This window comes from Stegostoma tigrinum, chromosome 5 (genome assembly GCF_030684315.1).
Source record: "Stegostoma tigrinum isolate sSteTig4 chromosome 5, sSteTig4.hap1, whole genome shotgun sequence".
NCBI classification, from domain to species: domain Eukaryota; kingdom Metazoa; phylum Chordata; class Chondrichthyes; order Orectolobiformes; family Stegostomatidae; genus Stegostoma; species Stegostoma tigrinum.
The window spans coordinates 357,766-384,160 of record NC_081358.1 but is presented as its reverse complement, the minus strand read 5'-3'; the positions used below and the strand labels follow the sequence as shown (position 1 = coordinate 384,160).

The window sequence follows — 26,395 nt, the reverse complement described above, 5'->3', positions numbered from 1 at the left end:
CAGCGACAGTGAAGGAACGGCGATATATTTCGAAGTCAGGATGGTGAGTGCCTTGGAGAGGAACTTGGAGGTGATGGTGTTCCAATATGTCTGCTGCCTTTGTCCTTGGAAGCGGTCGTGGGTTTGGAAGGTACTGTCTGAGGATCTAAGGTGGATTTCTGCCAAGCATCTTGTAGGTAGTACACACTGCTGCTACTGAGTGTCGGTGGTGGAGGAGTGAATGCTTGTAGATGTAGTGCCAAACAGGCTGCTTTGTCCTGGATGGCGTCAAGCTTCGAGTGTTGTTGGGGCTGCACTTATCCAGGCAAGAGGGGAGCATGTCAAGACACTCCTGACTTGTGCCTTATAGATGGTGGACAGGCTTTGAGGAGTCAGGAGATGAATTACTCTTCGCAGTATTCCCAGCTTCTGGCCTGCTCTGTAGCCACTCTGTTAATGTGGTGAGTTCAATTGAGTTTCTAGTCAATGGTAACCCCCAGGATGCTGATAATGGGGGATTCAGTGGTGGTAACACCACTGATCTGTGCACATTATGGGGAGAGAGGCAAAGTGTTTAAACTAATGGTCCCTAAGGTTTGAAGAATGAAAACAGCACCGAAGAAGCCCAGTTAGCACAGCAACTTTCAGATTTTAATCTAAGTGAGTCTGCCATAAATTGCAGATCCCAGTGCACTTTCCAATTTTTCTCATTATTAAGGAACGAAAATCCAGGCCATACAAACTAGCAAACAAGTGGCAAAATGAGTGGAAAAAAACAACTTCAAATACCTGCCTACCAATGGAAAAATTCAGCAACTTATACTTTTACATTCGAATTTCTTCTGCTAACTCTGCCAGTAAGTCACAACTGATGTCAGATTTGTTCAAATGATTGACGTAAAAAACCAACTTCTTGCAGAAATGAGATCAAAATTATGACTCTAAAATGAACACTATTATAACTGCACTTCATGCTCCAACTACTCCATTTTACACATATTATGAGGTCAGCTCCACCTTTAAGATGTTGAATGCTGCTCAAGAAAGATGAAGCTTCAAGTGTACAACACAATTCCAAACTACACTAATGACGCAGAACCACCCTCGAAATTGAAGGTAGTTACTTACATGGGTTTTAATAATCTTGAAGGATTAGGAAAGAAGTTGGGAGTATGAGATAGATATTTCATGCCTAACATGCTCATGAAAAGGTGCAACAAATTGAATGGCCAACTTTGTTTCTGACACACAAATAGGTCATGTCAGATTTCTAGGTCTAATTTTGAATAAATATCTCAAAATAGCTTAGGTTTAAAGTATCTATAAATGGGCAAATGAGCATGCTCATTTTCACAGCCACTGCTGAAATACTGCCTTAGCGTGAATAGATGTCAGCATTTAACAGTGTGCAAAGGGTACAACGGAAACTATACAACTCTGCAATCAGACAAAGATGATTCTTTAGAATACTCAAACATTTAAACAATAAAAGCCTTTAAAATACTTAAAACAAAAATTAAATGCTTGCTCATCACAACTCTTTTTTGGCAAGTGAATAGAAACACCATATTGTCAAAGTAGAATGAAGGCTCTGATATGAATCAAAACAGACACATAAAACACCACTGACCCCACATGAAGGCACAGATGCAGATCAAACTCACGAATGCACAATGAGCACTTGCAGCACTGAACTTTACTATTAATATACTTACAAAAAACACAAGAATTCAGAGAACCATTAATCTACCTGATTCACTTAGCTCTTTGACCAATTTTTAGAAAAAGAGAACCATGAAAGCATTATTTCAGCCTCTTTAAACTTTTGTCAGCAGAATAATTAGTTAGTATCATAACTAAAATCAGCTGAATTCAGTACAAGTCAGAGTGCCAATTATAATGAATTAAAATAGAAAATTCAATTGCAATTAAATTAGCTTAGCATACATTTCAGTTATATGTTCTTTCAGACAGCACTTTCAAGATTAAACAGGCTTGCTTCTGGGCACAACAAAGTAACCACATTACTCTCAATCACAGCAATTATTTTTTGTATGCAAACAGTACTTCTTCACTGATAGCTTAATACTTGAGAGCAGTTCTTTTCCCTTGTGTGCAAAGTTATCTGTGCATCACCAGTACATGACTTCATTGGGCACAAAATGACTGTGAGAATATTAAATACATTCTGAATTTATATCACTGGAAGGGCAATTATCAGGAAAACTGCCCTTTTTCCATGTTCCCTTCCTCAAGTGGAGTTGATTTTCACAGGTGCTGACAGCTCTTCAGTATCTCAACTAAACAACTCCAACATTATAAACTCAATTATAAACAGTTATCAGTACCAGAAGAAAGACATTAGTCCACATGACATGGCAATCAGATACTTGAGCATCAAGTCGACTGGTTAGTTTATATGCAAGAGACAAAAATCAATAGCAACTGACCCCACCACCACATGAATAACCACTCAGAAGCAGAGGGCTATTCTGATGGTAGCAAGTGTAGATCGAAAACTAGTGGTTTTAATTTAAATAAAGGAGTTACAAGGACATGAACACAAAAGTGACAAGAGCAGACTAGGAAATTAGGTTAAACAGCAGGACAGTGCAGTTGAAGTTCCAGACATTTATGGGCATATTTCTTAACACTTAAAATATATTTCCGAGTGAGAAAGACTGAAAGCAACAGCATAGGAGTCTGAGATAACAAGGTGTAGAGCTGGATGAACAGAGCATAAATAAATAGCGAGAGCGGGGAGGCAGATAGAAGACGGATAGAGGAGAAGATAGGTGTAGAGGAGACAGACAAGTCAAAGGGGTGAGGATGGAGCCAGTAAAGATGAGTGTAGGTGGGGATGTAGGGAGGAGATAGGTCAGTTCAGGGAGGATGGACAGGTCAAGGTGGCAGGATGAGGTGAGGAGGTAGAAGATAGGTGGGCAGAGGGGATAGGTGGGCGGAAGCGAGCTGGGATGGTTTTCGGATGCGGTCAGGGGAGGAGAGATTTTGAAGCTTGTGAAGTCCACATTGATACCATTGGGTTACAGGGTTCCCAAGTGGAATGAGTTGCTCTTCCTGCAACCTTTGGGTAGCATCATTGAGGCAGTGCAGGAAGCCCAGGATGGACATGTTGTCTGCAGAATGGGGCGGGGGTGTTGAAATGGTTCGCGACTGGGAGGTGTGGTTGTTTAGTGCAAACCCAGCGTACGTGTTCTGCAAAGCGGTCCCCAAGCCTCTGCTTGGTTTCCCCGATGGAGAGGGGACCACAATGGGAACAGTGGATGCAGTATACCACATTAGCAGATGTGCAGGTGAACATCTGCTTAATATGGAAAGTCATCTTGGGGCCTGGGATGGGGGTGAGGCATAGGAGCAGGTGTAGCACTTCCTGCGCTTGCAGGGAAAAGTGCCGGGTGTGGTGGGGCTGGAGGGGAGTGTGGAGCAGACAAGGGACTCAGAGAGAGTGATCCCTCCGGAAAGCAGACAAGGGTGCGGATGGAAAAATGTCTTTGGTGGTGGGGTCGGACTGCAGATGGCGGAAGTGTCAGAGGATGATGTGTTGGATCTGGAGGTTGGTGGGGTGGTATGTGGGGACGAGGGGGATTCTGTTTTGGTTTGTATTGCAGTGCGGGGGTGTGAGGGATGAGTTGTGGGAAGTGCAGGAGACGCGGTCGAGGCCATTCTCGATGTGTGTGTGTGTGCGCGTGTGGCGGGGGGGGGGGGAAGGGGCGGGGGGCGCGTTGTAGTCCTTGAAAAATGAGGACATCCAAGATGTACGGGAGGGAATGCCTCATCCAGGGAGCAGACGCAACAGAAGCAAAGGAATTGGGAATAGGGGATGGCATTTTTGCAGGAAGGTGGGTGGGATGAGGTGTATTCTAGGTAGCTGTGGGAGTCAGTGAGCTTGAAATGGATTTCAGTTTCTAGCTAATTGCCGGAGGTGGAGACAGAGGGGTCCAGGAAGGAGAGAGGTATTAGAGACGGTCCAGGTGAACTTCAGATTGGGGTGGAAGGTGTTGGTGAAGTGGATGAACTGTTTGAGCTCCTTGTGGGAGCACGAGGTGGCGCTGATACAGTCATCAACGTAACGGAGGAAGAGGTGGGGTTTAGGGCCAATGTAGGTACGGAAGAGGGATTGTTCCACGTAACCTACAAAAAGGCAGGCATAGCTTGGGCCCATGCCAGTACCCATAGCCACCCCCTTTGTCTGTAGGAAGTGGGAAGAATTAAAAGAGAAGTTGTTCAGAGTGAGGATGAGTTCAGCTAAGCGGATGAGGGTGTCAGTGGAGGGGGACTGGTCGGGCGTGCGGGAGATGAAGAAGCGGAGGGCTTTTAGGCCATTTGTATGGGGAATGCAGGTGTAGAGGGTAAACACGACCATAATGAAGATGAGGTGCTGGGGACCTCTGGAAGTTCTGGAGGAGGTGGAGGGCGTGGGTGGTGTCACAGGCGTAGGCAGGGAATTCCTGGATAAGGGGGAAGAAAATGGAGTCCAGATAGGTGGAGATAAGTTCGGTGGGGCAGGAAACGCAGAGACAATGCGAGGACCAGGGCAGTCAGGTTTGCGAATTTTGGAAAGGAGATAGAAGCGGGCGGTGTGGGAATATTCCACTTGATAGGCCCAAGCTATGCCTGCTTCTTTGTAGATTACGTGGAACAATCCCTCTTCCTTACCTACACTGGCCCTCAACCCCACCTCTTCCTCCATTACATTGATGACTGTATTGGCACTGCCTCGTTCTCCCAAGAGGAGCTCGAACAGTTCATCCACTTCACCAACACCTTCCACCACAACCTCAAGATCATCTGGACCATCTCCAATAGCCCTCTCTCCTTCCTGGACCTCTCTGTCTCCTGCAACCACTCAGAAACCGAAATCCATTTCAAGCCCACTGACTCCCACAACTATCTAGAATACATCTCCTCCCATACACCTTCCTGCAAAAATGCCATCCCCATTCCCAAATCCTTCGCCTCTGCTGCATCTGTTCCCAGGATGAGACATTCCACTCCCATTACACCTCAGGTGTCCTCATTTTCAAGGGCTGCAACTTCCCCGCCTCAGTGGTCAAGAACACCCTCGACGGTGTCTCCCGCATTTCTCACAACTCATCCCTCACACCCCCTCCCCGCCATCTTCAATCCGACCCCACAACCGAAGACATTTTTCCCTCCCCAACCTCATCTGCATTCTGGAGGGACCACTGTGTGTGTGACTCCCTTGTCTGCTCCACACTCCCCTCCAGCCTCACCACACCGGGCACTTTTCCCTGCAACCGCAGGAAGTGCTACACTTGCCCCTACACCTTCTCCCTCACCCCCATCCCAGGCCCCAAGAAGATTTTCCACATCAAGTAGATGTTCACCTGCACATCTGCCAATGTGGTATACTGCATCCACTGTTCCCGTTGTGGCCTCCTCTCCATCGGGGAAACCAAGCAGAGGCTTGGGGACTGCTTTGTAGAACACCTAAACAACTGCAACTCCCAGTCACAAACCATTTCAACTCCCCTTCCCATTCTGCTGACATGTCCATCCTGGGCCTCCTGCAGTGCCACAATGATCCTTCATGAAGGTTGCAGGAAGAGCAACTCATACTCTGCTTGGGAACTCTGCAGCCCAATGGTATCAATGTGGACTTTATAAGCTTCAAAATTTCCCCTCCCCCCACTGAATCCTAAAACCAGCCCAGCTCGCATCCACCTCCCTAACCTGTCCTTCCTCCACCTCAAGCCCCAACCCCATCTCCTACCTACTAGCCTCAACCCACCTCCTTGGCCTGTCTGGTCTCCCTGGACTGGCCTATCTCCTCCCTACCTACACTTGCCTTTACTGGCTCCATCCCCGCCTCTTTGACCAGTCTGTCTCCTCTCTACCTATCTTCTCCTCTATCCATCTTCTATCCACCTCCCCCTCTCTCACTATTTATTTCAGAGCCCCCTTCCCCTCTCCCATTTCTGAACAAGGTCGAGCCTTCCTGCAACTCGGATGCTGCTTGGCCTGCTGTGTTCATCCAACTCTACACCTTGTTATCTCAGATTCTCCAGCATCTGCAGTTTCCACTATCTCTGAAGCGTATGACTCCATGATGATTAGTGTTAGGTTATAAGATTAAACAGAACTTCAAAATCAGAAAAAAAAATCAGAGAAGAAAAATTACCATGAGAGAAAGTTACCTAGAATTATAAAACATTTCATAAGAATTTCTAATAGTACTTAGAAAGAAAATGACTAACTAAACTTAGTCCTCTGGAAAGAGTCTGGGGAATTACTAAATGGGAAATGATCAAATGGCAGAGGTGTTGATCAGATATGTTGAGTCTGTCTCAATTGTGGAAACCACAAACAACTTCCAATCAAGAGATTAAACAGAGAGAAAAATTAAAACAATGCAATCACTGTGGAAAAGTGGCTGAGAAAACTAATCAAAGTAATGGTTGGCTAGTCTCCAGGACCTGATGGCCGGTAACCATGGGTCTCAAATAAAGTTGCTGCTAAGATTATAAATTCTCTGACAATGATTTCCAAGATTCTGGAAAGATCCTATCAGACTGAAACACGTGAATGTAGGGGCAAGACTTAAAGCGGGAAACTATAAGTCATTGGCCCAACATCTCTCACAAGAAAAATATTATAATCTATTATTGAGGAGTTTATGGCAGTGTACTTAGAAGATCAGAATTCTATCAGCCCAGAATCAATAGGTTTTACTGGAAGGAAACTATGCTAGACTAATTTATTAGATTTCTGAGGAACTGAAGAACTACAGACCTGTGAATCTGACTTTGGTTGTGGCTAACCCCCTCCTCTGGACCACGCCTTCTTTCACTCACCCTCCTGCAAGAATGTGATCCCTTACTCCCAATTCCTCCACCTGCGTCGCATCAGCTCCTAAGATGGAGGACCTCAACTTCCACCCTGCAGTGATCCACAATGCCCTCAACTGCATCTCTTGCTATTCCCACACTTGTGCCCTCAAACCTTCTTCCCGCCCACAAAAATAAGGACGGAGTGCCCCTGGTCCTCACAAATCACCTCACCAACCTCTGCATCCAGGGCTTCATCCTCCACTACTTCCGTCACCCGCAATCTGACTCCACCACCATAGAGATATTTCCCTCCCCACCCCTATCTGCCCTTCGTAGGAACCAGTCTCTCCGTGACTCCCTTCAGGGCGGCACGGTGACTCAGTGGTTAGCACTGCAGCCTCACAGCACTGGGGACCCAGGTTCGATTCCAGCCTCGGGCAACTGTCTGTGTAGAGTTTGCACATTCTCCCTGTGTCTGCGTGGGTTTCCTCCGAGTGCTCCGGTTTCCTCCCACAGTCCAAAGATGTGCAGGCTAGGTGGATTGGCCATGCTAAATTGCCCGTAGTGTTCAGGGGTGTGTGGGTTATGGGGGGATGGGTCTGGTGGGATGCTTCAAGGGGTGGTGTGGACTTGTTGGGCTGAAGGGCCAGTTTCCACACTGTAGGGAATCTAATCTAATCCACTCCACACTCCCCACAAAGCCCAGCACCTTCCCCTTCAATGGCAGGAGGTGCTACACCTGCCCCTTCACCTCCCCGCTCACCTCCAAGGCCCAAAGCAACCTTTTCATATCCTGACAGGGTTTCACCTGTACATTGCCCATAGAGTCGATAGCCAGAGACATTTCCCCACCTATCCACCCCACCCTTCCCACTGACTAATACCCACCACCCCCTACCTGCATTTACCTATCACCATCCCATCTACCTTCCCGAGCCCCAACCCCAACCTTCCTCCCTCTATTTATTTCCGAGTTCCCTAACTTCTACCCTGTCCTGGTGAAGGGTTCCAATTTGAAACATCAACTTTCCTGCTCTGCTGCTGCTGCCGAACCTGCTGTGTTCCTGGGTAAATTGTTGGAGAGGAGTATAAACACACCATATGCCTTCTTTACAAACTTATCAACTTGGGTAGCAACTTTGAGGAATCTATGGACATAGACCATAAGATCCCTTTGTTCTTCCACACTGCCAAGAATCCTGCCATTAACCCTGTATTCTGCATTCAAATTCGACATTCCTAAACATAGAGTCGATAGCCAGAGACTTTTCCCCAGGGCAGGATTGACAGCCACGAGGGGGTCATAGTTTTAATGTGTTAGGAGGATGGTATAGAGGAGACAACAGAGGGACGTTCTTCACCCAGAGAGTTGTGAGCACGTGGAATACTTTGCCAGTGGTAGTCGTGGAAGCAGAGTCATTAGTGACATTTAAGCAACTGCTGGACATGCACATGGACAGTCGTGAATTGAGGGGAATGTAGGTTAGGTTATTTTACTTTTGGATTAAGATTATTCCATGGCACAACACTGTGGGCCGAAGAGCCTGTACCGTGCTGTACTTTTCTCTGTTCTATGAACCACTTCACACTTTTCTGGGTTAAATTCCATCTGCCACTTCTTTGCTCAGCTCTGCATCCTGTCAATGTCCCACTGCAACCTACAACAGCCCTCCACGCTATCCACAACTCCACCAAACTTTGTGCCATTGGCAAACTTACTAACCCACCCTTCCTCTTCCTCATTCAAATCATTTATAAAGATCACAAAGAGCAGGGGTCCCAAAACAGATCCCTACGGAACACCACTGGTCACCAAGCTCCAGGCTCAATACTTTTCATCTACTACCACCCTCCGTCTTCTATTGGACAAGTAGTTTCGCATCTGAGACAGCAAAATTTCCCTGAATCCCATGCCTCCTACTTTCTGAATGAGCCTACTATGGGGAACCTTGTCAAAATCCATATACACCAAATCAACTGCTCTGCCTTCATCTATGTGTCTTGTCACATCCTCAAAGAATTCAATAAGGCTTGAGGCATGACCTGCCCCTCCCAAAGCCATGCTGACAATTTTTAATCAAAACTGTTCTTTTCCAAATAATCATAAATACTATCTCTCAGAATCTACTATCTCCAAGGCTTAGAACAATTATATGTTTCTCATCTCTGAACAGTTAATACAGGACCAACAAGCATTGCTGTGCTGTAACTCCAATGCTAGATTACAGACCATAGCAGCATCTATACATTAAATATTATTTTGTGAAAGAGAGATGTAATCCTCTTGGTCCTTCCAACTGCACAATACCTCATAAATCACCCCAGGTCTACTCTGCCTGACACAGCTCTTTAAGCCAATCTGGGTAACAAAGATTATAAACTGAGGATAAATTCTTCACTAAACAAAGGAGTCCAAAGTTATCCTGTGGTCACCTCCTCCACTTTTTTCCAAAGTCTCAATCTACCCCACTAGATGAGAACATCAAAATTTTGCTCAGTACTTATTCCTGGAAGATTTTTAGTCATTATGAAAGGTTTCAAAAGATCAACATAGAGAATATGGCGTCACCTACAATGACATCAGACCCAAAAGATGGTAACAAATAAATCAATACACGAAGTAAAGAGAAACTTTCCAGCATGGTGAGAATGAGAAACTCATCCCACATGATGTACTTGCGGTCTATGGTCCATCTAATTTTCTTCATTGTGCACCACGTCTATTTCAATATACAGTGCCTTAAGAAGTTGTTTTTTTGCACACTATTCTCAGGGGCAAAACTTGCAAACATCCTGCCAGTTACCTCCCCAAGTGGTGAAAGGCTACATGTGTGCATGTCTTCAAGGGAACATTGCATGAGCAAAGTATCACCAGTACTTTTTCAGGAAAACTGGATAAATATCTAGGCAGAGGAATGGAATGAAATTAACTTGGATGGAAAGGGGTTGGTAATATAAGAGTCATCAATGTGAAGGTCAAACATTGGTATGGATCTACTGGATGCGAGTTTGCTCGCTGAGCTGGAAGGTTCGTTTTCAGACGTTTCGTCACCATTCCAGGTAACATCAGTGAGCCTCCGATGAAGCTCTGGTGTTATGTCCCGCTTTCTATTTATCTGTTTAGGTTTCCTTGGGTTGGTGATGTCGTTTCTTGCATTGGTGATGTCATTTCCTGTTCTTTTTCTCAGGGGATGGTAGATTGGCTCCAAATCAATGTGTTTGTTGATGGAGTTCCGGTTGGAATGCCATGCTTCTAGGAATTCTCGTGCATGTCTCTGTTTGGCTTGTCCTAGGATGGATGTGTTGTCCCAATCAAAGTGATGTCCCTCCTCATCTGTATGTAAGGATACTAGTGATAGTAGGTCATGGGTCACTGATGATGTTACCTAGAATGGTGACGAAACGTCTGAAAACTAACCTTCCAGCTCAGCGAGCAAACTCACATCCAGAACCTCAACCAAATCTAAGACATAGAACATAGAACATTACAGCACAGTACAGGCCCTTCGGCCCTCCATGTTGTGCCGACCTGTCATACCGATCTCAAGCCCATCTAACCTACACTATTCCATGTACGTCCATATGCTTGTCCAATGACAACTTAAATGTACCTAAAGTTGGCGAATCTACTACCGTTGCAGGCAAAGCGTTCCATTCCCCTACCACTCTCCGAGTAAAGAAACTACCTCTGACATCCAGATGAGGCCAAACCAGGCTTCCGCATTGCTGGAGCACAACTTCACGGCTCTTGAACTCGATCCTTCCACCGATGAAAGTCAACAAACCACACCCCTTCTTAACAACTATATCCACCTGGGTGATAATGGGAACTGCAGATGCTGGAGAATCCAAGATAATGAAATGAGGCTGGATGAACACAGCAGGCCCAGCAGCACCTCCCAGTCGCAAACCATTTCCACTCCCCCTCCAATTCTTTAGATGACATGTCCATCATGGGCCTCCTGCAGTGCCACAATGATGCCACCCGAAGGTTGCAGGAACAGCAACTCATATTCCGCTTGGGAACCCTGCAGTCCAATGGTATCAATGTGGACTTCACCAGCTTCAAAATCCCCCCTTCCCCCACCGCATCCCAAAACCAATCCAGTTCGTCCCCTCCCCCCACTGCAGCACACAACCAGCCCTGCTCTTCCCCTCCACCCAGTGCATCCCAAAACCAGTCCAACCTGTCTCTGCTTCCCTAACCTGTTCTTCCTCTCACCCATTCCTTCCTCCCACCCCAAGCCGCACCTCAATTTCCTACCTACTAACCTCATCCCACCTCCTTGACCTGCCCGTCTTCCCTGGACTGACCTATCCCCTCCCTACCTCCCCACCTATACTCTCCTCTCCACCTATCTTCTTTTCTCTCCACCTTCGGTCCGCCTCCCCCTCTCTCCCTATTTATTCCAGAACCCTCACCCCACCCCCCTCTCTGATGAAGGGTCTAGGCCCGAAACGTCAACATTTGTGCTCCTGAGATGCTGCTGGGCCTGCCGTGTCCATCCAGCCTCACATTTCATTATCCACCTGGGTGGAAGCTTTCAGGGAACCATGGGCATGAACCTCAAGATCCCTCTGCTCCTCCACACTGCCAAGAATCTTTCCCTTAATCCTGTATTCTGCTTTCAAGTGTGTCCTTCCAAAATGAATCACCTCACACTTTTCAGGGTTAAACTCCATGTGCCACTTCTCAGCTCAGCTCTGCATCCTATCAATGTTCCTTTAAAACGGAGTGGAAGTAAGGCCATTCAGCCCATCAAGTCCACTCCACCATTTAAATCATGGCTGATGGGCATTTCAACTCCACTTCCCTGCACTCTCCACGGAGCCCTTGATTCCTTCTGAGATCAAGAATTTGTCGATCTCTACCTTGAAGGCATCCAACGTCCCGGCCTCCACTGCACTCCGTGGCAATGAATTTCACAAGCCCACCACTCTCTGGCTGAAGAAATGTCGTCTCATTTCCATTTTAAATTTACCCCCTCTAACTTTAAGGCTGTGCCCATGGGTCCTAGTCTCCCCGCCTAACGGAAACAACTTCCTAGCGTCCACCCCTTCTAAGCCATACATTATCTTGTAAGTTTCTATTAGATCCCCCCTCAACCTTCTAAACTCTAATGAATACAATCCCAGGATCCTCAGCCGTTCATCATACGTTAAACCTACCATTCCAGGGATCATCCGTGTGAATCTCCGCTGGACACGCTCCAGTGTCAGTATGTCCTTCCTGAGGTGTGGGGCTCAAAATTGGACACAGTATTCTACATGGGGCCTAACAAGAGCTTTATAAAGCCTCAGAAGCACATCGCTGCTTTTATATTCCAACCCTCTTGAGATAAACAACAACATTACATTCGCTTTCTTAATCACGGACTCGACCTGCAAGTTAACCTTTAGAGAATCCTGGACCAACACTCCCAGATCCCTTTGTACTTCTGCTTTATAAATTTTCTCACCATTTAGGAAACAGTCCATGCCTGTATTCTTTTTTCCAAAGTGCAAAACCTGGCATTTACTCACACTGAATTTCATCAGCCATTTCCTGGACCACTCTCCTAAACTGTCTAAGTCTTTCTGCAGCTTCCCCACCTCCTCAGTAATACCTGCCTGTCCACTTATCTTCATGTCATCGGCAAACTTCACCAGAATGTCCCCAGTCCCTTCATCCACATCATTAATATATAAGGTGAACAGCTGCGGCCCCAACACTGAACCCTGTGAGACACCACTCGTCATTTCGAAAAAGAGCCTTTTATCCCAACTCTCTGCCTTCTGTCAGACAGCCAATCCTCAATCCAAGCCAGTAGCTCACCTCGAACACCACGGGCCCTCACCTTGCTCAGCAGCCTCCCGTGAGGCATCGCATCAAAGGCCTTTTGGAAGTCTAGATAGATAACATCTACTGGATTTCCCTGGTCTAACATACTTGTTACCTCTTCAAAGAATTCTAACAGGTTTGTCAGGCACTTTCTGTACTCAAAATGCTGTATGAAGTGAAAAAGTGAAAAACTTGAATTTTGGTGTGAGTTGTACTGTGAATTTGCTACAGAACCCTGTTGGTTTCGGTTATAGCTACATTGCTGCAGAACAGAATGTAAAATATGAAAATGTCTGAGCTGGGAGTGAACTGTTTATACACTCGTATCCTATTCAGTTCAAGATGGCATTTGATCTCAACTTCTTTGTGCATTGCTACAAGACACTGGTTAGCTGACAACTGGTACTAGCAATCCCATTATTAACAGTCCAAAGGCTGCACTGCAACACATCACATGAAGCTAATTTGAAAATACAGAATTTAACATCACATGGATTGTAAGTAATATAATACTGTAGGAAGCATAAAATCAATAGTCATAAATATTAAAGTATGTTTGACACCCTACACTTACTAACATCAAAAGGGATATTTTTTGAAAGAAATAAGGCTGAATAATCGGGCTATTTTCCCTGGAATGTCAGAGGCTGAGGGGAGGCCTCATAAAGGTTTATAAAATCATGAGGGGAATGGATTAGGTGAATAGAAAAGGTCTTTGCCTGGAGTGGGGGTGGGGGGGGGTGGGGGGAGTCCAAATCTAGAGGGTATGGGTTTAAGGTGAGAAACAAAAGGTTTAAAAGGGAGCTAAGGGCAACTTCTTCATGCAGTTAGTGGTGCAATTATGGAACGAGCTGCCACAGAAAGTGGTGGCTTGTCCAATTACAACATTTAACAGACATCTGGATGGGTATATGAATAGGAATGGTTTACAGGGATATGGGCCAAATTCTGGCAAATGGGACTAGATTAATTCAGGATACCTGGTCAGAATGGACAAGTGGGACAAAAGGGTCTATTTCCATGCTGCACAGCTCTATGGCTCTCCGTCATCAGGCATGGCAGATAATGTGAGGTTGTCTCTACAAGTTTCTCATAGCCAGCTTACTTCATCTGTAAAGTTTCTGTCCTGCTCCCAAATTGGCATAGTCAGAGAAATACACAGTCATGTATTCACCTATCTTGGCCCACAAACTTTGGGTTTCCTTCCTCAAATCCAACCCCCAACAAGGAATTGTATTTATGCAGTTCCTTTTATATGCTCAAGACATCCCGAAGCACGTTACAACCAGTGAAGTCTCCTCAAAATTTAGTCATTGCTGTCAAAGTAACTCCACAGAAGCCAGTATCCCGACACCAAGTTGCCCTTTACTTACATGTGGAGAGTCCTTGATACGGATCCAGCTCCCTTAGAGCCAGTTCTCAGAGTAAGCAGCACGTCTGACAATCTTGTTCTCATCTGTCAGCCACTGCTCCCTGATTTGGATTGTTAAGTGGTTCCAGTCAGGGAACTCATTCTGTGAGGTCCACCTGGCTGACCTCATTACAGTCACCACAGCTGTAATGGTGGGAAAAGCAACAACCAATATGTATGCATCAAGGTTTCACGAAATGGATAATGCCCAGTTCATCTGTTTTAATGGTATTGATTAAAAGATAAATAATAGCCACAACACCACTGCTCTTTTTTTCCAGAATAGTGCCATCGGATATTTGAATCCACCTGAATGGGCAGCAGGAGAACTGGTTTATATTTCATCTCCAAGACTGCAGTTCTCATCTCCCTCAGGAGTTAAACTGCACAACCACACAGATTTTTACGCTCAAAACCTCAAAGAAGGCTCAAAATCAAAACTTTCATCTTTGAGGCAAGAATGCGACTAAATGAGCCATGCCTAACCTAGTCATTTAAAAGTAGGTCTGTCAAGTGTTTACCAATACAATACACAAACAAGAAGCAGGAGCAGGTCATTCTGCCACTTAAGATTGCAGTGCCAGCTGAAAGCTGAAATCCAAGCAAGGCAGACTGGAAATACTCAGGTCAGGCAACATCAGTGGAAAGATCTGTCAAATCAGTATTTCAGGCTGCTGACTTCTCCAAATCTGGAAGATGTTACATAGAATCTGTAAGGTCACTGGCTTGTAACACATCCCTACCGTCGTCCCTTCATACATATTACTCGACCCACTGGACATATTCATGGTTGATGCAACTGTGCCCTCAACTCCACGTGTGTATCTATACTCAACACCCTTTGACTTACTTGTTAGTCAAGAATCTATCCATCTCACTCAAAAATTCAGTGACCCAACTCCCACTACTCTCTGAGAAAAGAATTTCACAAACCTGTGACATCACCCATCACCACTTCCACAGAGGAACAATTTCTCTTCAATATGTCTCAAATTAGAGACCCCTTAAACTGTGTCCTTTGTTCTATGGTCTTCTAGTAAAAGAAATATTCATTCACTGTCTACCTTGTCAAATCTCTTAAGGATCTTATGTTTCAGTATGACAAGTTCTCTTATAACAAATGACAACATTCCATTTGCCTACCTAAACTGTTGTTGTAGCTGCCTGCCATCATTTTGTGAACCCTCTGCACTTCAGAATTCTGTAATCTCTCATCAAATCAATGCTGGACTACTTTTCAATTCATCCTGTCAAAGTGGACAAGTTCACATTTTCCCACATCATATTCCATCTACCAATTTGTTATCACTACTAATCGGTTTATATCCCTACGCAGAATCCTTGTGCCCTGCTTATGTTCCTACCCATCTTTGTGAGTTTAGCAAATTTATACAATACCTTGTGCTCGTCTCCCAATGGTAGCGTCCCTACCCCCTAGTCAGAAGGTGCTGGCACAAGTCCAACCTGTCCCAGACATGTATCATAACAGACCCGAACTGGTAATCAAAAATATTTATACCCAGTCCCTTTCATCTAAGTAATTAATACAAAATAATTAGTTAATGCCCAGCACTGATCCCTGGCAGTTCATAAATTACTTGAAAATGATCCAATTATATCTACTCTGTTTTCCTGTTCGCTAACCAGTCCACCATCCATGCTGATATGTTAATCCCAACACCAGGAGCTCTTATTTTGTTCAGTAACATGCTACAAGTACCAGTGTGTCAAACTTGCGAGAGACAAGATGGTTTAGTGAAGGGGAGATCGTGCCTCACTAACATGGTTGAGCTTTTTGAGAAAGTGATTGATGAGGGTAGGGCAGTGGATATCGTCCACAGGGACCTCGGTAAGGCCTTTGGCAAGGTGCTTCATGGCAGGTTGATAGAGAAGGTAGAGCTGCACAGGATCAGAGCTTGCAAGATGGATTGAAAAACTAGCTCAGTCACAGAAGATAGAGGGTGGCAGTGGAAAGGTGCATTTTGAATGAAGGGATGTCACTAGAGGCATTCCTCAGGGATCAGTGTTGGGACCTTTGCTGCTGTAATATATATATAAATGATCTGGAAGAAAATGTAACTGATCTGATTACTAAGTTGGCTGATGTCACAAAAGGTTGGTGGAATTGCGGATAGCAATGAGGACTTTCAAAGGATACAGCTGGATATAGGTCAGTTGGTGACTTGGGCAGAGAGAAAGCAGATGGAGTTTAATCCAGAAAAATGTGAAGTAATGCATTTTGGAAGATCTAATCCCGATGAAAAATATACAGTAAATGGCAGAACCCCTAAGAGTATTGATAGGCAGAGGGATCTGGGTGCACAGGTAGACAGGTCACTGAAAGGGGCAACACAGGTGGAAAAGGTAGTCAACAAGGCATATGGCATGTTTGCCTTCATCGGCCGGGGTACTGAGTTTAAACATTAGCAGGTAACGTTGCAGCTTTATAGAACCTTAGTTACGCCACGCTTGGAATATTGTGTTCGATTCTGGTCGCCACACCACCAGAAGGATGTGGTGGCTTTGGAGAGGGAACAGAAAAGATTTACCAGGATGTTGCCTGGTATGGAAGGCATTAGCTATGAGGAGAGGTTGGAGAAACTTGGCTTGTTCTCACTGGAATGACGGAGGTTGAGGGGCAACCTAACAGAGGTCTACAATGGGCAGAGTGGACAGTCAGAAGCTTTTTTCCGCAGGGTGAAAGAGTCAGTTACCAGGGCCCATCAGTTTAAGGCACGAGGGGAAAGATATAAAGGTGATATAAGTGGCAAAGTTTTTTTTAAAAAGAGGGTGGTGGGTACCTGGAACTCGCTGCTAGGGGAGGTAATAGAAGCAGATACTATAGTGACTTTTAAAGGGCGACTTGACAACTACACGAATAGGATGGGAAAATAGGGATATGGTCCCGGGAATGGAAGTGGATTTTAGTTGTGACAGGTAGCATATTGGTGCAGGTTTGCTGGGCCAAAGGGCCTGCTTCTGTGCTGTAATTTTCTTTGTTTTTTTTTCTTCGTTCTAAATGCCTTCTGGAAATCCAAGGGTAACACATCCACGGGTCATCCTTTATCCATGTTGCTTGTTACTTCCTCAAAGAACTCTAATACATTACCCAAACACAATTTCACTTTCAGAGAATCATGTTGACTCTGCTTGATGGAATTTAGGTTTTCTAAGCACAATGTAATTGAAGCAGGATACTCTAACAGTACTGAGCTAGCAGTCTTGAACTGATAGCAAGAGCAATACTGCAAACTGGGTAAGTGATCTTATTTCTCAAACCAATGGTAACCACTTCAAACAATTCAGTGAAAGCGACATAATTGATGTACTGGTGGTTTGTTAAATACAAGATCTAAAATAGTGTGCACATATCCAATCAACGATGGCCTGAACACACTGAAATAACACACAGCAGATGGAAATAGGCTAAAATATCAAACTAAGAGTTACATAGAACATAGTTACACGTGACTTAAGAATAACACTACAATTCAAGAACAGAAATTCCATGGAAAGTGAATTTCATTCTCCAAAATAATAAATCAGACAATAAAATACACAAAGTTAAGCTCAAACTGAAATCCAATTTGGTTTGTGTTTCTAATCACTTCAGCAAGGATGTTATTTGACAGGTTAAATTACTGCCTTTAGATCACAGTACCGGCCATCATCCTGTACGTACCATTCCCTCCAAAATATTACTTATGACAGTAAAGCAAGTACACCAATACTCCTACATTCATATTGCATGATGCAACATGATGAATGGGAGCCTACATGCAATAAATGGAGTATAATTTTGGCTGGGTGTATTTTTTGAGCTTGCGATATAATGTAGCACAATGCAACTGTTGCATAAAAAGCTTAACATTTAGGAGAACTGTTCCAGTACAATACAGCTTTTAATATGAACCAGCTGTATACAATGCTCAAATCCCCAGTTTACCACTGCAGCACTTAAAATAATTTAACCTGCAGCATTTAAAATCGGAAAATTTCTCAAATTTACCGTTTGATGTTTAAGATCTCTCATGTTCACAAGTGGAGAAAAGCAACTCTCAGCTTTCGACATTATCCTCTTACACATCATAACTTCTCTCTCTCTCTCCTTAACCTTCACTCCCTTCTGCCACCATTTATTGCATCAATGTCTCTTAAGTCCCGGCAATCATTTCCTACAAACTCTGCATTATTTATGTTAATTCCATTGCCTCTTGAAAAAATGAGAATATCAAAGAGTTTGGTACTATGATTATATCCTGTCATGCACAATGTACGTGATCATACAGTAGAAAAAATACCTCCCTGCAAAGTTGGACGCAAGGACATCTTCATAGCAAGAATGAACTTGCTTTGACAGTCCAGCAGGCTGGATCAGAGGGTTCCTTATGTCAAGCTTGAAGCAATCTTTGCTGCGCAGCTTGATAAAAGGCAAAAGAGGTCAGTCAAATCAGATTTGGTGGATGTTGCTCACAGGGGTGAATCTGCAGTACCGAAAGAAAATTTTAAGCCAGCAACTGGCCAGTCCACAGAATTGTGACAATGGGATAAGCTGTGTGTAGTGGTTAAGAAAATTCATAGGTGCAAACATTACATTATGTAGTATCACACTGAAGCAGTGGATAAAAGACTCTAACGGTTTAACTATTTAGGATCGTGCATGGTTATGCATGACAAGGCGAAATTGATTTTGAAAAGCAGTAAGCCCATGAAAGACTTTCAATAAAGAAGTAACTAATTTTTAAAAACTGCACTGAGAATAGATTAACACCAGCATTACAGGCTTTTGAGGGAGACAAGGTGCACCTGATCAATGAAATTATTGTGGCTGAAGAACAGTTGATTCTGATCAACATGTGCTACTAATTTTACCAACTCTCTGGGAATATGATGAAGTCATGAAGATGAACTAGACAGACAACAACGTAGAAATTCACCGACAACACAGTGTGGATTTGGAGGAACACAGCAGGCTAGGCACTATCAGAGGAACAGAAAATTGACGTTTCAGGTCAGGACCCTTCTTCAGAATTTCTGAAGAAATGTCCCGACCTGAAACGTCAATTTTCCTGTTCCTCCGATGCTGCCTGGCCTGCTGTGTTCCTCCAGCTCCACATTGTGTTGTCTCCAACTCCAGCATCTGCAGTTCTTGCTATTTCTAATGTAGAAATTCAGCCTTTTTGCTTCATATAGGTAATAGGCCACCTGGGCATGGCAATTTATGACGTCCTATTCACTCACCAACACCCTCATTTCACTCTCATAAAACTAATTCTTTCAACTACTCCACAGCCATACATTATTCGCAGGAGCTTCTAACTGCAAGCAAATCTCAGCATGACCAGACAATTTGCAGTTAAATCTCTCAATTCCTGGCAGGTGTTATTTGAACTTTGTGATTCTGAAGGTTTGGAAAGACGACTTCTTGGTGTCACAGGTATACTCAGCAAGGCAGAGTGAGCTCTGCTGGTGATGTGCCCATGCTTGAAGTCTCAACTCATCCACTCTTTCTGAAAAGGTAACCAGCCAAACCAATTCTCTGTTTCATACTTTCAGCATCTGTCATTATTTTTTCCACTTGTACTTCGTGTTCTTAAGATTTATCTGCCAATGGTTTAAATCAGAACACCTTGACGTATGCATAAGCAGAGTGAGTGACATGCTAAGTAACAGGAACATTGTTAGGCTTTGAGCTACATAGAAACAAACAAGATATTTTGTTGAGAAGAAACCTTGGGGCACCACTCAAGGTAAATCAAGCAGCTAAAACTCTTCACTTGGATAACAACCTTACTGAAGAAAAATGTCTCAGGTTGCATCTCGTACGCACAGTGAACATTGCACACATTGTTGTTGGGGATCAATTCTTCAATCCTGAATGGACCACCAACCTCACCACAAATCCAGCTGGACATATGTTAATAGATAACTGAGTGGTCTTAATACAGCAGTATTCAACACCATACTTTTCACTCATCTACTCTTCCAGTTGCAGAGATACAAAGGTGAAAAACTACTTTACTGAATCTCAGGTAAGGTTCAGAATAAAGTTACCTTCACTGTGTTCTAACATGCTTTGGTTCTAATGAAAGATCAGTTATCGCAAATAAAGGGCTCGTGTGAATTTCTAATTTTTTTTTCAAGCATATTATGTAAGTTAACCATTCATGCTCTGCCATTATTAGAACCAGACTGGTAACTCGTTGTAAATGATGGTCAATGGTCTTGTTGGCTAAAGCCCATCTTAAGCCAACTTTACAAACTTGTTTAATGACACATCAGATCGTCGGTCCAACATTTGCCTTCAGCTGGATAGGATTTAAGTCCATCACCAAATTCAAACAACGAAGGAAGGGCTCTTGTGGAGCAATGGCAATGTCACCATTTTGAAGCCATGTTCAAGCTCCAACTGATCCAGGGATGTGTAATAATATCTCTGAAATGGTTCATTTGAAGATTTCTTAAAGAAATTTAAAAACCAATTAGCATATTAACATCTTTCCCTGAAAAAGCCACCAAGATTCAGGAACTTGCGCCTGAGTCCAGCTCGAAAATGAATCTACTTGAGAGAATTAGAAATCACAGGGTGCAACACAAAGATTTCAATTCATTTTATCCAGACAAATCAACAGTAAAATCATAACTACTACTGGCACACAGAGCTCAATCAAATTTTACCCCAGCACCACCCACAGGCAGTTTTGGCAGGATTGAAAACGCGTACATTTGAAATCAAGACATTTTGTGGTGATTTCCATGCTCTCTCCTTACAGATATTTACAACAGAGACAGACCATTTGGTCCACCATGTCCATGGCAGTCCACAAAGATCTGGCTACATTAAAGCCATTTTCTACCTTTTGGGCCATAATTATGGAGGTTATGGCAATGCTAGAAAAAAATCTGAATATTGCTTAAATATTTGAGAGTTTCTGACTCAACCAACCCCAAAACATCTGAGCTCCAAGGTCCCACAATCCATCAGGTGAAAATAAAGTCTAAATTCCCCTTTTAACCTTCCACCTAGAGTGACAAAGCACTGAAACAGACCGTCAGTCCAACCAGTCTATGCTGACCATAATCAAAAACTAAACCAGTCCCACCTGGCTGCGCATATCCCTGCAAACACTTTCCATTCATGTATTAAATGCCTTTTAAACATTGTAACCGTAGTCGCATCCACAGCTTCCTCGGAAAGTTCATTCCACACACAAACTATTCTGTGCAAAATAAAAACTGCCTCTCATCCTTTTTTTAAAATCTGTCACCTCCCACCTTATAAATATGCCTCCTGGTCTCGAAATTTCCACCCTAAGGAAAAGACACCTGCCATTCACTTTATTGATAGCCCCCCAATTATTTTCTCAACTTCTATAAGGTCGCCTCTCAACTTCTGATGCTCCAATGATAAACAAAAGTCTTAGATTATCCAGCCTCTCCTTGTAACCTTGTAAACCTTTTAAGCTGGAGCGGGTTCTGAATAATACCCTTCCTTTAACAGGGCAACCAGAACTGGACACAGTACTTCAGAAGGGGCATCACCAACATCCCATACAAACTCAACATAAAGTCCCAACTCCCATTTTCAAACATCTGCGAAATGAAGGCAAGCATGCTAAATGCCTTAACTATTTTATCTGTGATGCAACTTCAAAGAATTGTGTACCTAAACCTAGGTCTCTCTGTTCTACAAAACCACTCAAGGCTCTCTTTAAATTGTTGAAGGCTTGTCTTTGTTTGTTTTATCAAAATGTACTACGTCGCATTTCTCCAAATTAAACTCCATTTGCCACTCCTCAGCCCATTGACCCAATTGATCAAGATCGCTTTGCAATCTTAGATAACCTTCCTCACTGTCCGTTATTCCACCAATCATGGTATCATCCACAAATTTACCAAATGTGCTTTCTCATCGAAATCATTTATATAAAAGTGACAACCTAAAGCAGACCCAGAGCTGATCCTTGTGGAAAACCGCTGATCACAGGTCTCCAATCCAAGAAACAACCCTCCACCAGTACCCTCCAGCCAAGGCATCATACAGGTAAGTCTCCACTGCGTCCTCTCTCTTAATGCAATCACATCCTTCCTATAATGTGGTGTCCATAATTGCACACAGTTGTCCAGTTGTGGCCTAACCAGTGTTTTATCTGGTTCTGATGTAACCATCTTGTATTCTAAGTTTCAGCTCTAGCTCCTTGAAAGTGGAGTCACAGATACACAGGATAGCGAAGCCGACATTTGGTATGCTTTACTTTATTGGTCGAGTATAGCAGTCGGGAGGTCATGTTGTGGCTATACTAGACACTGCTATATTCCAAGTGGTCTAACCAAACAATTCTGGTCTCCCTGCTATGGCAATGATGTGAAATTTTAAAGGGTTCAGAAAGGACTTACAAGGATGTTGCCAGAGTTGGAGGGTTTGAGCTAAAGAGAGAAGCTGAATAGGCTGGGGCTATTTTCCCTGTAGCAACAGAGGCTGAGGGGTGACCTTTTAGAGGCCTATAAAATCATGTGGGCTATGGATTGGGTGAACAGACAAGGGGTGAGCGAGTCAAAAACTAGAGGGCATAGGTGCCTGGCGGGAGGAGAAAGATTTTCAAAAAGACCTAAGGGACAAACTTTTCATGCAGAGGGTGGTGCGCATATGGATGAACTGCCAGAAGAAGTGGTGGAGGCTGGTACAATTACAACACTTCAAAGACATCTGGATGGGTATATGAAAAGCAAGAGTTTAGAGGGATGTGGGCCAAATGGGGCTAGATTAATTGAGGATATCTGGTGAGATTCCAATACATCTGCTCCTTTTTCCGTTCTAGATAGTAAAGGACACAGGTTTTGCAGTGCTATTGAATGAGCCTTGATGAGTTGCTGCAGTGCATCTTGCAGGTAGTGCACGTGGCTGCCTTGTGCGTCAGTGGGGAGGCGAGTGAACGTACATGGCGGTCGATGAAATGCCTTCACAACAGGCTGCTTTATACTGGATGCTGTCAAATTTCTAGACTGTTGCTGAAGCTGCAACTGCCCACTCAAATGGATAATATTCCATCATACTCCTGACTTGCGCCTTGTAAATGGGGGGTATACTTTGGGGAGAGACAGGAGGTAAGGTACTCATTGCAGGACCCAAAGCATCTGACCCACTCTGATAGCTAAAGCACTTAAGGCTGGTCCGGTTCAGATTCTGGCCAACAGTAATTTCTAGGATGTGGATTTCTATTCATAATCTGAACAAATTATACTGACAAAGAAAATATATGCTGCATTTTAGCTATAAATTTCCTTCCTATATATTTTTAAAATATGTTGCACCTGCTTCCCCTCCAAACTAGAACTAACAGAGATGCTCGTGAAAGAAAGGGTCCCTGAGGAAGACTGGTTCACCTTCATCACAAAATTGAATAAGGGTGAAGACAACAGGTCACCATCACTGTGGCAATAACTGCAATGATAGTAACGCTGAATCCTAAACTTGATTTTTTTTTTAAAAAGTGTTGCAGCAGGTAACCCAATCTTGTTGAATCTCAACAACTTTTGAGATTCCAATTATAAATTCAATTGTTCCTCATACATTTCATGAGAAATTTCAACTCTTGCATCTAGATCATAAACAAGCCCTAATCAGCATACAGTGAGGGCTGGTGAAGATGATAAATAAGCACAAGGTACTTGCATATCAAATTTACAGGACCAAAACTGGCCGTTGGCTCAACTGATCCATGCTACTACTTATGCAACTACCCTATCACCTTTATTTTCTCCCTCTTGCACTTATCTGCCTTTCCGTCAAACACATCTACATTATTCACTTCAATTATACCCCGTTGTAGTGACGTCCATAGTCTCAGCACTCTCTAGATAGAGAAGCTTTTCTGCATTCCCTGTAAAATTCTTGTTCACAAAACAGAAAGATGGGAAATGTTTACGTGTAGAGCAAGTTATAAAGGATTAGATCCTTGCACACCACAAGACGCACACGAGACAGAAAGAGGAGACGCACATGTGCGAGAAAGTGCACGAGAATGAGAGCACATACACCAGAGCAAGGGAGTGCAGATAGGAGGAACAAAGGATCAGGACTGAATAAATAACAACTAATTTCATGGCACAATTTCATTGACATCTAAAACTATTATCATTCACCCATAACTTTACAATGATTGTTTTGTTGAAAGTTAACATCTACTAAAAAGGTGACGACTCAGGTGAACCAATAAAAGGATTTTCATAAACAATTTTAAATGAAATTGGAAATGCCCCAGTTAACTTGTTCACAAAAAAAATCTCACAATCAACAAGATAATCAGTTTTAGTGGTTTTGGCCGAATATTAATTATTAGTCTGGAGATGTCACTACTCTTTGGGATTAGTTTTTATCCACATTAGAAGGCATACAGAGCCTTAGTTTAATATCTCATCTGCCAGGTGGCACTTATGACAATGTAGCTGTCCCTCAGAACTGAAAAGGAGAATGTCAACTTGAAGTAAAATACCATTTAAGTAGTTATTGGGTCAGTAAATCAGTGTACAGTAATTCAATTTACAATAAGGATACATTACTGAGCTGGACAGTCTAATTTTCAACTGAAAAAATACTCGATCATGTGAAAAGCTCATTCTGATTTAAGGAAGAATTAGCATTAGGTCAATCAACAAAGACAATTTTATTTTCCAGTAAAAGATAAATTTAGTCTTATACCATAAATCCATATAAACTTCGAAACTCTTATCCTTTCCAAAGTCACTGGCTACTGCAGTCTAATTTATAAACTTTGGATGTCTTGCCTGAGCCTGCTGAATGAAGCACAGTGAGGTTATTAAGAAATAATTTGTGGGCAAGGAACTGGCACCGCCCATTCAGACGAAACTGATACAGGGTCTGGCACCACAGACAACACCTGAAATCTAAAAAAGAAGTGAAAACTAAAGGCAGATTAAAGCATTTTCTACACGTCAACATCCTGCAATCCCAATGTAATTATGCACCTTTGATATCATCATTGAAAGATACAATTTTTAAAAGCGTGTATTATAGCTGGTGCTGAGACTTTTCAAATGTAGTATCAAGATACAATATGGCAGCAAGTACTGAAACAAACTCACCGACTCACACTCTCGCAGCTTCTTCTGAGCGCCATCAAAGTCAAAATTCACATACAGGCATTCTACAAATTCTGTGATTGGATCCTTGTAAGTATAAGATTCCTGCAGTAATAATCAAAAAATGAAATCACTGGAAAAGGGACTTAAAAAATAAGTGACCAACAAAGAAATTACTCAGATTCATCAGTCAATACCCCAAACCTTTTAAGCAGGCTTGAAACTAGGATTCCCAAACTTAAGGGCAGTGTCAAATATTACATTTGGCTTGACATACATTGCAAGGTTTTTCGAGTCTAAACAATTCCTTTTCAGACCATTAAGTGCAACAAAAATCAATTGATCTGGTTCACATGAAACCTCTTGAGATTCAATACCTGGCAGTTTATACAGTAAAGTTTATCCAAGTTAATTGTTGGCTGATAAACTAATACTTCAAAACTAAACAATTTACACAAGATTTAGCAGTCATTTCTCACAACTGAACGACACAAAACGTTTCAACCCCTCCAAACCCTTCAGACCCATGAGCAAGAAGCTTCCAATTTGTTTGCATTTAGGACCATTCCAAATTGCACCTTTATTAGTCAGAAAATACTTAAAATCAAAGGGTGTCACAGAAGGTCACTTTGCCCAAAGAGTGAGTAGCTGGCAATAACTAAGTTCAATTAGATAGTTAACTGCTTAACGGCTATGGAGACATGGAGAAAAGACGACATCTAACACATGCACAATGGATTGAATGGCTTCATTCTCTTTGGTATAATTTCATGTTGTAACAATTTTAGGAAGTTGAACTTCTTGTAAAGTTTTAACACGATATCAATTATAAAGCAAAAGCACTAAATGGATAAAATGACCAAAATAGTGTGATAACCCTAAAGACAGCAACTTATGTCATTAGAAGATAGACTTTGTGGCTGCACAATAATAACTCTCCTCCAGCAGTATAAAACTGGTTTTCGATTTTTTCTTTCTTTGATGGGATGTAAAGCATCATTAGCATAGTCAGCATCTGCTGGTCATCTTTAATTGTTCTTGAACCAAGTGATTTACCGAATTGAGTTAAGTTAAACAGTCAACCTCAATGCTGACTTACAGCAGATTTCCTTCCCTCAACGACCTGTGTGAACCAGATGGGTTTCAACAACGGATAACTGCTTTGTGCCCATTACTACTGAGACTAGCTTTCAATTCCAGATTTTAATAACTGAATTTAAATTCTACCAGTTTGCAGTGTAGAATTAGAACCGGAGCATGAAGCTAGGTTTC

The 26,395-nt window shown here is 43.1% G+C and overlaps 1 protein-coding gene across 1 annotated transcript in view; it reads right to left on the bottom strand.

The window, feature by feature from the left end:
• LOC125452095 (eukaryotic translation initiation factor 3 subunit E) overlaps positions 1–26,395 on the bottom strand; it is a 190,440-nt gene that overhangs the window by 73,327 nt on the left and 90,718 nt on the right. Inside the window, exon 9 of the mRNA XM_059645759.1 lies at positions 25,127–25,228. Coding sequence (XP_059501742.1) covers positions 25,127–25,228 — 102 coding nt within the window. The remainder of the gene's footprint in view (positions 1–25,126; positions 25,229–26,395) is intronic.